Source organism: Giardia intestinalis, chromosome 4 (assembly GCF_000002435.2).
Source record: "Giardia intestinalis strain WB C6 chromosome 4, whole genome shotgun sequence".
NCBI classification, from domain to species: Eukaryota; Fornicata; order Diplomonadida; family Hexamitidae; genus Giardia; species Giardia duodenalis.
The window spans coordinates 1,614,581-1,629,364 of record NC_051859.1 but is presented as its reverse complement, the minus strand read 5'-3'; the positions used below and the strand labels follow the sequence as shown (position 1 = coordinate 1,629,364).

Genomic DNA, 14,784 nt, shown 5'->3' with positions numbered 1-14,784 from the left:
GCCATGCTATTCACTATCCTGCGCCTCCTCCGCACAGCCACACTCCTCTACGCCTCACTTGCCTATTTGTTTCTCACTCCACGCTCTTTTATCAATGGAGGTTCTATCTTTTCTAGAGAAGTTGCTACAGCTATCGCTCACCACCATCCGGTGATAGCCTTTGATGTTCTACCAATACTTCAAGGACTAAGCTTTCCAGACAATTACAATGCAGTAGCAGAGCTCCGCGCATTCGCTCTATCTGAGGGAGTAACTCCGGCCATAGCGCTGTTTACAAAGGGAACCCCAGTAATCGGAGCCACCCAGGACCTCGTCAAGGAATTTGCGGATAAGAATACAGGGAAGTATAAGAATAGCATGCGTGCGCTCGAAGGAGACTGGGGATTGGTACACACCCTTGGCCTTGACGCGATCCCCACTCTGGGCTTTCTGGCCACAATCGCGCACCGCAATGGGATATCAATTATCTCTGGGCTCTTGCTGGGGGATGCCCCGCTGTACGGAAGTGCAGGCAAGCCGTGGAGTATAGCAGGAGACGTGGCTTCTCTAAAGCATTCGGGAACGTGCAGCGTTATAAGGGGCATTTCACCGTTTGCAAAGCGTGAAGAGGTGCTTCAAAGACTCGATGAGGCACAAATTGTAGTAGTCACTTCTTCCGATGGCTCCTATGTCGCATTTGACACGGAGAAGAATCCAGCCAGCGGCGACAAGTTCCCAATTATCCCCAAAGAAAAGCAAGCTGCAGACTTGCTGTATGCCGTAAAGAAGACAGGCCAGGCAATGTTGTTCATTGTTCGTGAACACTGTTGCGACACCGAGGATCACAACCAAAGAAGGACGTTGAGGGATGACGTGGATAAGATACTTATGGAGATCGGAAGCACAAACTTGCAAGGAGCATCTGCTAGCCAATATTCACATGAAAAGCTAAGCAAGGTCGTTAAAGGAGAGCTCATGGAAAGCATGCGAATGAGTATTCGGACGGCCGCTGCAATAGCACGGTGTGCAACGTACAATTCACGAGGCATCCGAGGGTACTTCGTGTCTTTCTTCAATGTTGTAGCCCACACAGCATATGACCGGGACGACCTAGATAAGCAACCCTTCGAGTGCCGGCGTCTGCCGCTCTACGATACCCTTGCAGCATTCATCAGGAACCCTCTATTTGCGGGGATCTCTGCCCTCTACAATATGTACTTTCTAACAGAACACTCCTCCATTCTATTTTCAGCAGGTCGGTATATCGCATACGGAGTCGTTCTCAATGTCGCGTTGGTAGCATGTGTAAAACAATTTAAATGAAATATCCCCATTTTTTTTGAATTTCTAATAAATAATTGGATGTCCACTAGGAGGGTGTACTTCTTCGGCGAGACGCCAGAGAACCAGCCGGCGAATTCGGAGCTCTGCAGGAAGGTCCTTGGAGGCAAGGGGATTTCTCTTGCAGCCATGATTAAGCTCGGCATGCCGGTTCCTCTTGGGTTCACCATCACGTGCCAGACCTGCGTAGAGTACCAGAAGACAGCCTCCTGGCCCGAGGGTTTGAAGGAGGAGGTGGCCAGTAACCTCAAGCTCCTTGAGGAAAAGATGGGGAAGACTTTCGGGGACAACACAAACCCTCTTCTCGTCTCGGTTCGCTCTGGAGCCGCGGTCTCCATGCCTGGCATGATGGACACGATCCTCAACCTTGGTCTCAACGATGAGTCTGTGAAGGGTCTTGCTGCAGTGACAGGTAACGCCCGCTTTGCGTACGACTCCTACCGCCGCTTCATGCAGATGTTCGGCGATGTCTGCCTGGGGATTGACCACGACAAGTTTGAGCACGCTCTTGACGCAGTCAAGACCAGGTATGGCCGCAAGACGGATCCTGAGCTCACAGCCGATGAACTTGAGGAGGTGTGCGAGGCTTACAGGAAGATCTGTGTCGCAGCCACAGGAAAGACATTCCCACAGTGTCCGCATGAGCAGCTGGAGCTAGCCATCAACGCTGTTTTCAGGAGCTGGACAAACCCTCGCGCGCAGGCGTACAGAACTCTCAACAAGCTCGACCACAACATGGGCACCGCCGTCAACGTTCAGTCGATGGTCTTTGGAAACACAGGCGATGACTCTGGCACCGGTGTTGGCTTCACACGCTGTCCCAAGACCGGAGAGAAGTTCAGCTATCTCTACGGCGAATTTCTACAGAATGCACAGGGAGAGGACGTTGTTGCAGGAATCCGCACCCCCGTCAACCTCAAGGAGATGCCGACCATCAACGCGTCCTGGAAGGCGTGCTATGATGAGCTTTCCTTGATCTACGCCAAGTTGGAGGGCTATTACAACGACATGGTTGACCTTGAGTTCACTGTCGAGAACGGAAAGCTCTGGATGCTTCAGGCTCGCGCCGGAAAGCGTACGGGATTCGCGATGGTCCGCATCGCCATCGACATGTGCAAGGAGGGGATGCTCACGGAAGAAGAGGCGCTGCTCAGGATCGATGCCAACAAGATCAACGAGTTCCTCTTCAAGCGCTTTGATCCGAGCGTCAAACCAGTCGTCCTCGGAAAGGGCATCCCTGCTTCTCCTGGCGCTGCTGTCGGTGTAATTTGCTTCTGTCCAATGCGCACGTGTGAGCTCGCCGAGCAAGGTAAAAAGGTTATCCTCACCCGTATTGAGACATCCCCAGAGGACATCCTTGGAATGGACCGCGCAGTCGGCATTCTCACTGCGCGCGGTGGCCAGACATCTCATGCCGCCGTTGTGGCGCGTGGCATGGGCAAGTGCTGCGTTGCGGGGGCTGATTGCTGCCAGATCAACTATGCCACCAAGACGTTGGTGATTGGGGACAGGAAATTCAAGGAGGGCGACTTCATCTCCATCAATGGAACGACTGGTGAGATTTACAATGGCGCCGTTCAGACCATTGAACCAGGCATTACTGACGACCTCCAGACGATCATGGACTGGTCTGACAAGTATCGTGTTCTGAAAATCCGCACCAACGCGGACACGCCCCACGACGCTGCTGTGGCCCGTAAGTTTGGCGCAGAGGGCATCGGGCTTTGCAGGACAGAGCACATGTTCTTCGCGGCCGACCGCATCATGGCAATGCGCGAGATGATCTTGTCTGATGACGAGGGCGCGCGAAGAACAGCCCTGAACAAGCTCTTGCCATTCCAGCGCGAAGATTTCATAGGCATTTTCAAGGCCATGGACGGCAAGGGCGTTAATATCCGTTTGCTGGATCCTCCTCTCCACGAGTTTCTGCCACACACCAGAGACCTCCAGAAGAAGCTGGCTGAGGACATGAACAAGAAGCACCGCCACATCCACGAGAGGGTGGAGGATCTTCATGAGGTGAACCCCATGCTTGGGTTCCGCGGCGTCCGGCTTGGCATTGTGTACCCAGAGATCTCAGAGATGCAGGTCCGCGCCATTCTTGAGGCCGCGTGCATAGTCTCGCGTGAGGGCGTCACTGTTAAACCAGAGATCATGATCCCTGTTCTTTTCTCTGAAAACGAGATGGAGATCATGCATGCTCTTGTTAATAGGGTGGCAGCTAGCGTTTTCAAGGAGCACGGCACGACTGTTGACTATGAGGTGGGGACCATGATAGAGTTGCCGCGCGCCTGTGTCATGGCTGACAAGATTGCTCAGACAGCTCAGTACTTCTCGTTTGGAACCAACGATCTTACACAGACGACATTCGGTATCTCCCGTGACGATGCTGGAAAGTTCATCCCCAAGTATATCGACAGGGGGATCTTCAAGGTTGATCCGTTTGTCACCCTCGACCAGCAGGGTGTGGGTGCTCTGATGAAGATGGCTATCGAGGGCGGCCGCAGTACGCGCACTGACATGAAGATAGGCATTTGCGGCGAGCAGACGGATCCCGCGTCCATCCTGTTCCTGCACAAGATTGGCCTGAACTATGTCTCCTGCTCCCCGTACAGAGTTCCCGTGGCTCGTGTGGCCGCTGCCATCGCAGCTATCAAGGCTCGCACTAACCAGTGAATACCAGTGTGAATGTCCTGTTTTGCTTCAGGTTGTCGATGTTTACTCCGCAAGGGAGGGGTCTGTGAGCAGGAGGTCGACTCCCTCGTAGAATTCTTTTGAGACGGGGACTATGCGAGCACTAATAGGTATCATGAGCGGAAGAACGTAGACGCTCGTCGATGAGCCCTCATTAGCCCCAAGGTCATAGTCTTGACAAGGAACTCTATCAACTAGTCCCTTTTCAGCAGCTTGAGGAGGGCCCTTTTGCATTTCAACTGAAACAGCTTTATCAAACCCTCTGAGACGAATAGATAGATTATCTAATAGCTCATGCGGATAAGTCATTGAGAAGGGGCACCCGTACGCAGGAACATAGAGAGTAATCAGACGGTTGAGCTGGGAAGAAACAACATATGCTTTGACATCGATTCCCCCCTTGCTTTTGAACTCGGGTGTCTGCTGTATTAGAAGACAAAGCATTGCGCGATGGTTCATGGTCTCTATCATACCTATCTTCAGCTCGATTGCATTGATCTTTTCAACCATGGTGTTTATGGACGAAAAGGAGTAACCTATGGTTGCGATGTCAGCTTCAATCTGATCAAAAATTGCTTGGACTGGAGACTTTTTTGCAGATTGCTCTACTTGTTGCTCAACGTCAGACTCAACATCCTCTACAGAACGAATAATCGAGCTCTTATCGCTATTGTACCGACGCTCAATATCCTTGAGAACGGCTTTGAAACTAAAACTCTTCAAGGATGTACCGACTCGTAACCCTTCTGAAAGAAGCTGCTCTTCGAGAGCTTCCATGCTGATTGTGTCAGGACCAGACTGGACGTTCATTGCATTTGTGTTAGGGTGATATGCCGTTTTTGCTAATCTTAAAAGGGACTTTGGTGGCTGAAACAGGAGGTCCTTATAAATATCCAAGGGCTCAGTAATCACAAATTTATATGGTCTGAAGGTTGCAGCTTGCGAGCAGTGGTATTGAGGATCATCCGCATATACTTGACGTTCCAGCGCTAAGCCAAGATGAAGCAGACGATGGGCTATGTCGTCCGGATAACGCCTTATCGGAGATGTGAAATGCATGTACAGATGAGCGTGTATCCCCCAGTGGGTCAGCAATTTAAAGGGATGGGTGGATCCTACCTGGTAGATGGCCTTTTGCAGGCAGTTCGCCAAGAAGAAGTAGTTCGCCAACTGTACCCCATGCTCCTCACCATCCTCTTGTATTTTCTTCCCCAAGGTATCCAGCCATTTATTAGTCTGCATCAGGCTCTTTGTATCTATTTGAGGAAGCTTTCTATGCCTCAAAATCTGGGTCAATATTTTGCTCTTCTTACAGGTAGGGTGTATCCGAAGGATCGGCAAGGTCGGAAAACAGAGTATCAACTTTTGAGCCACCAGGCAATTCCCCAACAGCATAAACTCCTCAATGAGGTGGTGAGCCTCATCTTCTTCTACTGTCTGTTTCCTGCTGACAATGAGAGTATCTGGATCTATAGCGTAGCGCTCCTCAGGCATCGAGATGAGCAGTGCCCCATAGGACTTACGGAGCTTTCGCAGAGCCAGGGAGAGTTTGTTACTGAGGTCAACACTTAGAGCGACGACCGGAGCGAACCCTTCAATACACGGCCAAAGCCCAAAAATGGACGTTGTTGTCTTAGAAATCTCATCTGGTGTAAAGTCCTTGTTGATGATTCTTTGGGCTGCAGAATAATCCAGACGAGCATAGGAAAAGATAATACTCTTACCAAACCACACTTCTTGAGGAAGTAGCCTTCCGTCAACGTCAAGCTGGACAACGATACTGAATGCCATGCGTGGCACGGCAGGGTTCAAGGAGCAAATGATGTTTGAAAAAAGGGGTGGCAACATTGGGCACACTCGATCTGACAAGTAAATAGAAGACATTGTTTTCTGAGCCATTTCGTCGAGCCACGGAGATTGGTCCAGATAATATGTTGCGTCCGCGATGTGGATTCCAACCTCATAGCCTACAACTGTATAGTTCTTTGTGCCAGGACTGACATAGTTGCTCCAGTACTCTGAAATCGGGACGCGAATAGCGGGTCCAACTCCTGTGGAAACAAGCGGCGAAATGTGGATAGCGTCATCGAAGTCTCTGGCAGTATCGGGATCTATGGTGATGACTACCTCTTCACAAAATGATCGACGGCCAAGACTCTCAAGATCCTTCCTGAAGTGTTCTGTCCTAAACTTCCCAATGAGCGAAGCAAAGTAATCGCTGGAGAGAGACTGCGTGGATGTGACTCCTTCTTGCGGCAAGTTGCAGAGTTGGCTTAGTTGGGCGAGTGCAGAATCGTAAACGGGCTTGTAGGGATCCGAGCTATGATGATCGGGAAAGGTGTAAGGGAGTTGCTGGGAACTCAGGACATGGTTGCACAACTTATCTAAGGGAGTGGTACATAAGCATGGACTAAGTATGTTTATTGATCCGTTGCGGTTGTTGGGTAGGATGTGCCCCTGTGGATGAGAGTCAGAAAAACGCCATTGTGTTGCTTCTACGGTGAATACCATATCATGGGATTGATAGCTATCCTTTAAGGACACACTTATTGCTGGGTATCGCTGATCCAAAGGATGGAGCAACTTAGTCGTTTTATTCCCGCTATTGGGGAGCAGCTTACACTGCAAACAAAGATACCTATTTTTGACAGCAGTGTAATTATAGACAACAACACCCTCATACCGTTGGGTCACCATTACCAGTTCTTGGTCAGTGGGGGTGTTATCTAGCTTCCAGTCACATATAGTTTTAGATGTGCTCATCTGGTTCTCTAGGATAAATACTAGGACTTCATCGTCGTGAATGGAGCGATTCAGGGCCACTTTGGACGAGAGGTGGATGTTTGCATTGTGGTAGGTGCTATAGACAGTGCCGTGTCCATACTTCTTGGGGATTATTAGTTTTCCTTTGATGAACAGGGCTGGATGCTCTTTTAGCGCTCCATTGACGTCTTCAAGGCTCCAATACTTTGTAAACCCGGATGATTCGGAGTAGTCCCGGAGCTCAGAATCTGACGTATTAGATGAATCTGGTGGAGTTGCATGCGATAGCCCCGAGGTGTATTCTCGTGAGCGAGAGATTCCCTGCTTGTAGGTCTTCTCTAAGAAGCTCATTGAACTATATTTAAAACCAATCGGCGATTGAAATTAAAATGGCCCGGAAGAAGACAGACATTCCAGAAGACCCCGCCCTTAGGAATGAGTACTTTAACAAATTTGCCGCCTCTGCACTATACGATGCTGATTATATTGCAATCTATCTGGACGCCCAGCTTTCAGCAGAAACAGGAATACCGTCGATTTCTTCTCTCTTGACTCATCCTGCTTGTAGAGCTCAAAATCTGACCATCGATGCTTTTGTGACTACGCGTCCCTTCATGGAGGAAACTGTATCCGAAGCAGCCATTGCTTCTGGCAAACCAGGGGCAAATCTTATGCTTACCAATCCTAATCTGTTCTACGGATTTTGGGGCACGCAGTATAACTCCATAATGGATATAGATCCTGGAAGCTTCTACCCTACAGTTCTCGGCTGGGCATATAGCGTTTTGGGCAAACAACCCATACCCGTTGGAGATACTAAGTCGGCAAAGAAGCCTCCGGCTAAGTACCAGATAATAACAACGTGTGTCGATGGGCATGGGCTGAAGGCCATAGAAGCCTATGAACCCACCTTCAAAAGCAACTTTACTGAGTTAGATGGAAGTCTGACTAATTGGGTTTGCGCTCGCCCGTGCCAAAAGACCCCTTGGAGCTTTTACAAAGAGTTCCGATTTCCTGTCAATGACAATCTACTTGTCGAAGACCAAATCATCAGGCAGGGGCGCGATCTATCGGACCCTGCACCTCAGAGCCTACACACTATCACGAGCTTCAAACGGAAATATGGAGGCTCTGGAACTACCAACACATCTATAGAGAGGATACAAAAGCCCACCAGCGCACACCCTCGTTGTCTCCAGTGTGGCTGTCTTGCTCGACCACAACTTAAACCGGCAAACCCAAAAGGTAGCCAGCTTCCGACGCCTATAAAGACATGGTATACAACAGTATGTAAGGATATTTGGCCTGAGCTAGATGGTGAGGCCATGGACATCATTCTGCGACATCACTACACGTACCTACCTGCCAATAAGAAGCCCCCCAAACCTCGTGGGGGATGCCGGCGGAAACTGGTCATAATAGAACTGGGCTGTTCCTCTAAGTCAGCCCTTATCCGCGCTGAGCACGACAGGGTTCTAGCAGAAGGCAAAGGGACTGTTAATTTGATCAGAATGGGTAAGAACGAAGGCGATCTTCAGCGAGATACATCCATGGATGAGCAGGCGATTGAGCAGGCGAAGGCAGAACGGGTTGAGATAAACTTTGAGGCACTATATTATCCCATCGTCGCCCCCACAATAACGGACGGAATTGCTACGCTCCAAGAGTTCATTGATACACGTGATAGCTGGATTCAAGAGTGGGATGATCCGAAACGCCGTGCTTTGAGATACTCCAAAAAGAAGTGAATTATATGGATTACCTGAGTCCTACCCTGAGCTTCACTGCCAAACTAGTAGCCGTCCTTCCTGCAAAGAATGACAATGTCTATGTGCGCCTGTCACATTCGTATTTCTTCCCCCAGTCTGGGGGCCAACTTGGAGACGTGGGGTCCATTGGAGGCCTTCCTGTCATCACAACTAGTTGTGACGAAGAACATCGACCTCTTCACCTTATGGCCACGGCTCCTCCGAGTGATATAGAACTGGATTGCAGCGTCAATGAAGTGTATCGTAGACAAAATAGTATATCCCATACTGGGCAGCATATCCTTAGCGGTGTTGCAGAGCAATGCTTCCAGGCAACCACGTCTTCATACACGATGGGTCCAGACCTTTCTACACTGGAGTTAAGTGTCAAGCTCGACATGGACAAGCTTCTTGAAATAGAAAGTCGAGCAAATGATATCATTAGACAGTGCATACCAGTGAAGAGCATCTTGATACATTCGGAAGAGGAACTTGGAAAGTATTCGGAACTATCGAGGCCCAAGCTCAAATCTCTCAACTTTCCACTGCGGGTTGTGGATATAGAGGGCGTCGATACATGTCTTTGTTGTGGAACACATGCTGGCAATACGGGTGAGTGTGGTCTAGTCAAGGTTTTTGGATGCGAGTCTAGCAGAGGAGGAGTTAAAGTGCAGTTTGCTGTTGGTGACCGAGCCGTTTCACTTATAAATAATCGGCTGAAGACATTATCGATCATATGCGCGAGTCTCACAACTGGACACGATGCTGTGGCTAAAAGTGTAGAAGCGCTCTTAGCGGAAGGCAAAGTCCTGAAAACGCAAGAGAAGTCCCTTGTTAAGGCAATTATACCGCTAATAACACCAGTAGGGACGTGCCTTTGCATGGGTACGGAGTTCTCCGTTTTTAATACCCACGATCTAGGCGTCTTGACTCAATCAGACGTAACGAAGATCGGGCCTGCACATACGGTCTTATCTATAGTTGTGATTTATAAGACTGGCACATGCTCGTGCGTATACGTTAACTCGCCTGATGATGTGGTGGCCAGCACCCTTGCATCTCATATACAGGGGCTGATAACAGATCCCAGTGCTTTCGTGGGAGGAGCTAGGGGCCGTTACAGCGTCCGTTACGTGCGCGTACTCAAAGACTCTGAGCTAGCATCCTTGGTCAGTTCATCATTGCAGATTGCTTTAGTTAGTAAATCCTAGTATTTGGAGATTCTATCTACTAACGTCACAATTCAGATTGGTGTATATTGATAAAAAATATTGACCAGAATCATTGTTGCTTCGCACTAAACCCGGTATCTTCACACCTAGATGATTAAGGCACTACGCATACATCAAGTGATCGGATTGTAAATTAATACATTCAGATTCTGTAACGTGTTATGAACGTGTGTAGAGCTGCTGGCTATGTTCAAAGCTAGTTTAAAGTAACAGTAACGACATGAATAATGAGATCACGAGGTAGCGAGTTAAGAGTAACTTCAGAAAACAGTGTGCTCCTTAACACTAAAGGCATGTGATAACCTCTGCACAAACGTTACTGTTGTGAGCTACAGAACTAATAGGATGTTCTACAGAAGGCTTGCTTATCTAATCTTACCCTAACTCTGTCCATTTAGTCGGCCAGCTCCACCACATGTTTCATGGCAGCAATCATCTATCTTGAAATAGCACCAAACGCAGCTACAACAGCATCTAGTAATCTATTTCCAGCAAATAGCTTTGTTGATGCTTCATACAATTAAAGGTGTTAAGACAGTTTAAAATTTACCTATGCCATTTGACTTCACACCTAACTATGACGTCTTCCAGCTGGATGACTTGGCATGCCACCTCATCATGCAGCGTAGGACTGCCACAGAAGGCGCCGAAAAGACAGGGTCTGGTCGCCACTCCCCAGCCTCGTCTGAGTCCTGGGATGACTTTAAACAGATTGCGGATGTAATTTCTGATGACTTAACGGCAGACCTCCGACAGATGCTCGCCGAGCTGGATCCATATGACCAGCCCTGGGTCGCTGTTTACCGCAGCTCAGACTATGCACGGTTTCCTCGGGATTGTGCCATTGTAGGAAGCCGTGAGCGGCTCTTTGCCTATAGCGATCGACGAGTCTTTGATCTCACAGAGTATGTGGAGAGTCCCTATGACCTGGAGGATCTACGATTTCAGAACTTCTGGCTGTACCAAACCGAAGCAGGCGACTACTTTCTAGTATGGACACTTGCATGTGAAAATGAGAAGATAAGCACAATTTACACGGTGTTCCTTTTTGATGCAGACGATAATATAGTTGTCATAGGCCAGGGGAAGATAGATGCATTCGTCAAGAAAATGAGCCTCCAAGGCACAAATATAGACTTTATTGACAATGAAGGGGAGCCAGGCTCAAGTAAGCTCAACGGTACCATCATATGAATTTACTACCCTCGGCATCCCTCTGCGTAGGACAACTAGATGTTAGACTTGGAGATGCACGAAGTGAGTAACGCACTTGCGAGGTCGACAGCCTTGGTGGCTTCTTCAATAAATTCCGTGTTTGAGGTCCGTTCTCTTTCAATCCGTATTAGAGTGCCCGCGCCCTCTTCGATTACAAAGGGCAGATCGCCGTTGATGATGAGCTGGGATAGGTATTCCTTTGCTTCCTCTTCACTCATATTAATGAACCCTGAAACGTGTGACAATTCGACACGCTTGTACGGCCGCAGCATCTTCAGAATAAAATTCAGTGTTTCAGACCTTCTGATAATTTGAATAACAGTGTAGACCTCAAACGCTGCATTTTTCACCGCAAGCACCTCGTCCACTAGCGTGTTAAGCTGCTCGAGGAGGAGCTTGTTAAGCTTCCCATCAAGGAGTATCCCCAGCTTCCGAATCTTGGGTAAGATTGCATTGTCTGCGTCTACCATCCACTGAGGGAAACGGGCGATCTTCTCTGGGGTCGCGTACTTCCGTCTATTCTGCAGAACTGCGTCTACCTCGAAGAAACGTCTCTGGAGTGTCTTGACCAGAAGGAGCTGCGAAACACAGGGATACCCTAAGTTGGATGCCTCTTGATAGTAACCTGCAGCACCCGCGTAGTCATCGCTACATATGCAAACGCATCCAGAGACTGCGTCCATGCGAGCGTGCATCTCTGGGGAGAGTTTGATGTTCATGGCGCGTGCAGACATCATGTAAGATCGGGCCTTGCTATAATGCTTTATTCGTGTGAACGTCTCTGCAGCCAGGAGGTGTGTCCTAATTAGAGCGGCCGAAGGGTCTCGGCCCCGAGCCTCTGTTATCAAACTATCAATCATCGAGGCCGCTTTTACCCAAGTGTGCATGTTTTCCATGCGTAGAAGGCCGTCTACCTGGTCCTGTACGGCCCTGGTAGAAACAAACTCAAGATTATGCTGCCTGCCCCACTTTTCTAGCTGCTCCTGGAGGTGGACGGTTGTAGAATAATCTACTGTCTCTGCTAGATAATGTGCAATTATCTCCTGTGCCAAAGAAGCTATCCGAACTACTGGCAGGGCCGGAGAAGGAGTCGTGGCCAGCAGAACAGGCAAAGCCTTCTCTACAAGTTCGGGCGCTATAGATGTAGATAGCTCAGACCACTTGTGGCCCACATCTACGTCCAGCAGAACCCCACTAGTCAGCTCGGTGAGCAAGTCTTCGCCAGGACAAGCCGTTGTAGTCACGGCTGAGGTGGCCATTTTTTTAGATCAAGGAAACACATGCCACCCAGCGAATGCATTCTGCACCGAATATGTAGGCACGCTGGATTCAAAGACCCAATGCCAGACATAGTGTCACTGCATAATTTTGGCAACAAGGAGGAGCTCTATCTGGAGTTTCTCTCCATTGTCTCAGACGTTCTCTCACTCGAAGACATTTATGTGGACGGCTCTAAGGAGCGAAGGAGCCACACTAGAGAGTTTTCTCCGCAATATACTGAGAAGCTCAAGGCGTTCGTCTCCATAGCCAAGCTGATGAAAACCTCTGACTTTGACGCCCTGTGCCGAGAGGCGGAAAGGAAAAGTAGTGAAAAGCTAGCCGAGCTTAATACGTTTCTCTATCAGCATAGGATAGAGCTAGGGAGAGAAAATCCAGATACGGACGAATACTACGTTCTTCGGCAGGGACCACGAATGGATAATGTACTCCGAAATGATCCGGTACAGAACAACATCCTCATCGATGCGTACCAGCGTGGGCTCGTTGATAACAATAGGGAGATATCTGCAGAGCAGGACCATCGACAAAGTGGCGTCAATAGAGGTAAGAATCTCACACAGAGCGCCTTCTACAAAGTGCATCGAAGCAATCTGTTCTCTCAAAAAAATGACAGCGAGAATAAATGATCTGTTTAGTCTTATTATCGCTATTGCTGAGGGGGTATCACGGGCTCTCCTGCATCAAGCCTAATGCAACGCTGACGTTCCTGCTCCAGAATCGTGAAATACAAATTGAAACATGGCCTCCCAGTGCCGGAGGAGATGAAAGCTGCAAATCATTGGTTGGAGAGGTAACTTTAGGGGTAATCACTCCTGGCGGCAGTTTCCGCCTTACCAGAGAGTACAACCCGTTCTCCTACCAGAGTATAACTTTTAATTGTTCTGCCTTCACAATTAAGAACAGCAACTGTACCTCTGTTTTGTCCGACCAGACACGGTCAGCGACCCTTGAGCTGCGATCAAGTCAGCTGGACACCGCTCTAATCATCTCAGAGCCCATAACAGTCATTAGAACGGTCAACCTGGACTATTTAAATTGCTGGAACAGCTATCAGTTCACACACTCCTACAACGAGATGGAAAAGGACTACTCTGTCTGCCTCTATGTGGTCCCAAACTTCTGTTTGTTTCCAAAGGCGGCTACCCGTGCCGCAACAGCTACGTTGAAGATCGTGGTTAATGGTACAGCAACGAGCCTGCAGGTACCGCCCAAGGTCAATCCTCCTATCGATGATACTGGCTTCACGATCCCCTACAGCCACACGAAAGTGCATAGCTACTGCTATAACTGCAGCTCTATCACAACTGAAGCAGATCGAGCCAAGTGTCAAGCCTTTGTCGTCTCCCTCTTGACTACTACCGAAATGCAGAACACATTCACCTTGTCCATGGAGTCCATAGAGGATACTAGCAGCGTTGTTATTCCTATTTCTCTATCTCTAACTTCTTCTTACATGACGGCAGCTCAATACAGGGACTGCTTCTTAGATGCAATTCTTTCTATTTACAATGACCGTCTTTCCGTCACGCTTACGGTAGATACCAATAACCCCCTCTGCAAGCACCCCTCTGGGTACAGCGTAGGGTACACTCTTCTCAATATCAAATCAGCAGAAGGAGATGATTTATTTTCACGTGGTCATGAGCTAGACGACTTTGATTTTCTTCCGTCCTACCTAACGTGGTTCATCTGCAGCAACCAATCTTGCATTGATACTATCAATCAACTCATCCCACTAACAGATACCCTCACGTCGACTCTCAGTATACGGATGTACAACCAGTTTAACGAGCTCCTCAACGCAATGACAGTCCCTGTGACCAAGTATGTTATCATGTGCTGGAGCGCAATTAGCTTCTACATAGGAACCGACAATATCAGGCTAGAGTTTGAGCTGACTACACAAGGAAACTGTGAGGAGGTAGAGGCTCAAATCAGCTCCATTCCAGCCGGGCAGAAGATCCCAATGAAGGTTATCCTGTATCGAAACGAGTACTCAAACGTTGAACAGCGGAGCTTGACGGAAATAGCAACGTTTTCACGCAAATTAACACACCTCAACCTCAGCGAGCCGCAGATCATGACATGCGATAACTGGGTGCGGAAGACCCAGGGGTCCTCGTGTCTCGCCGACCTGGCCACCGTGCGGAATCTGATCAAGGCAAACCGACTCATCGCCATCGGGTTCCTGGCTGACTCAGAGCTTGTAGCAAGCAACTATTATAAGGCCGATCGTACAGGGATTAACGTCGCCACTGGATGCTTTGTTGGGTTTGCTCTCATCGCCGGGGCCACAAGCGCTTCAGTTCTTTTTTCACGGTTCAGAAAGAACCCCATGCCTGCTGATGAGGAACTAAAGCTGCAGCAACAGCGGCGTGAAAAGCGTAAGCAACAGAGGGCCGAAAAGAAACGAAAGGCCAAGGAAAGTCAGATCATCTAGCCTTTGCTATTATCGACTTTGCAGTACCACTTCTCAGGGCGTGGATGGGAGTGGTTCATGTGTAGTCGTCGAGTGCGTCATACGTGCCCTA

At 48.9% G+C, this 14,784-nt stretch overlaps 9 protein-coding genes across 9 annotated transcripts; 7 read left to right on the top strand and 2 right to left on the bottom strand.

Annotated features, from left to right (window-relative positions):
- Positions 1–3: 3 nt before the first annotated feature.
- GL50803_0015077 (Indigoidine synthase A like protein) lies at positions 4–1,302 on the top strand (the record flags this gene model as incomplete). The annotated part of the gene is made up of 1 exon (XM_001705522.1): positions 4–1,302. One exon carries the CDS (start codon positions 4–6, stop codon positions 1,300–1,302), a length of 1,299 nt encoding a protein of 432 aa, XP_001705574.1.
- Positions 1,303–1,341: 39 nt separating this feature from the next.
- GL50803_009909 (Pyruvate, phosphate dikinase) lies at positions 1,342–3,996 on the top strand (the record flags this gene model as incomplete). The annotated part of the gene is made up of 1 exon (XM_001705520.1): positions 1,342–3,996. The coding sequence occupies one exon, from the start codon at positions 1,342–1,344 to the stop codon at positions 3,994–3,996; it is 2,655 nt and encodes an 884-aa protein (XP_001705572.1).
- A 42-nt stretch (positions 3,997–4,038) lies between these two features.
- On the bottom strand, positions 4,039–7,128 carry GL50803_009912 (putative Ribonuclease; the record flags this gene model as incomplete). Its single annotated transcript, XM_001705519.1, has 1 exon — positions 4,039–7,128. The coding sequence occupies one exon, from the start codon at positions 7,126–7,128 to the stop codon at positions 4,039–4,041; it is 3,090 nt and encodes a 1,029-aa protein (XP_001705571.1).
- Positions 7,129–7,166: 38 nt separating this feature from the next.
- Positions 7,167–8,525, top strand: GL50803_009913 (uncharacterized protein; the record flags this gene model as incomplete). Its single annotated transcript, XM_038046439.1, has 1 exon — positions 7,167–8,525. The coding sequence occupies one exon, from the start codon at positions 7,167–7,169 to the stop codon at positions 8,523–8,525; it is 1,359 nt and encodes a 452-aa protein (XP_037902020.1).
- A 5-nt stretch (positions 8,526–8,530) lies between these two features.
- GL50803_0015078 (putative Misacylated tRNA(Ala) deacylase) lies at positions 8,531–9,736 on the top strand (the record flags this gene model as incomplete). Its single annotated transcript, XM_001705518.1, has 1 exon — positions 8,531–9,736. One exon carries the CDS (start codon positions 8,531–8,533, stop codon positions 9,734–9,736), a length of 1,206 nt encoding a protein of 401 aa, XP_001705570.1.
- Positions 9,737–10,309: 573 nt separating this feature from the next.
- Positions 10,310–10,951, top strand: GL50803_009916 (uncharacterized protein; the record flags this gene model as incomplete). Its single annotated transcript, XM_001705516.1, has 1 exon — positions 10,310–10,951. One exon carries the CDS (start codon positions 10,310–10,312, stop codon positions 10,949–10,951), a length of 642 nt encoding a protein of 213 aa, XP_001705568.1.
- Positions 10,952–10,986: 35 nt separating this feature from the next.
- Positions 10,987–12,231, bottom strand: GL50803_0016659 (26S proteasome regulatory complex component; the record flags this gene model as incomplete). The annotated part of the gene is made up of 1 exon (XM_001705515.1): positions 10,987–12,231. The coding sequence occupies one exon, from the start codon at positions 12,229–12,231 to the stop codon at positions 10,987–10,989; it is 1,245 nt and encodes a 414-aa protein (XP_001705567.1).
- A 21-nt stretch (positions 12,232–12,252) lies between these two features.
- Positions 12,253–12,879, top strand: GL50803_0015080 (uncharacterized protein; the record flags this gene model as incomplete). The annotated part of the gene is made up of 1 exon (XM_001705514.1): positions 12,253–12,879. One exon carries the CDS (start codon positions 12,253–12,255, stop codon positions 12,877–12,879), a length of 627 nt encoding a protein of 208 aa, XP_001705566.1.
- Positions 12,876–14,693, top strand: GL50803_0015081 (uncharacterized protein; the record flags this gene model as incomplete). The annotated part of the gene is made up of 1 exon (XM_001705513.1): positions 12,876–14,693. One exon carries the CDS (start codon positions 12,876–12,878, stop codon positions 14,691–14,693), a length of 1,818 nt encoding a protein of 605 aa, XP_001705565.1.
- Positions 14,694–14,784: the final 91 nt, after the last annotated feature.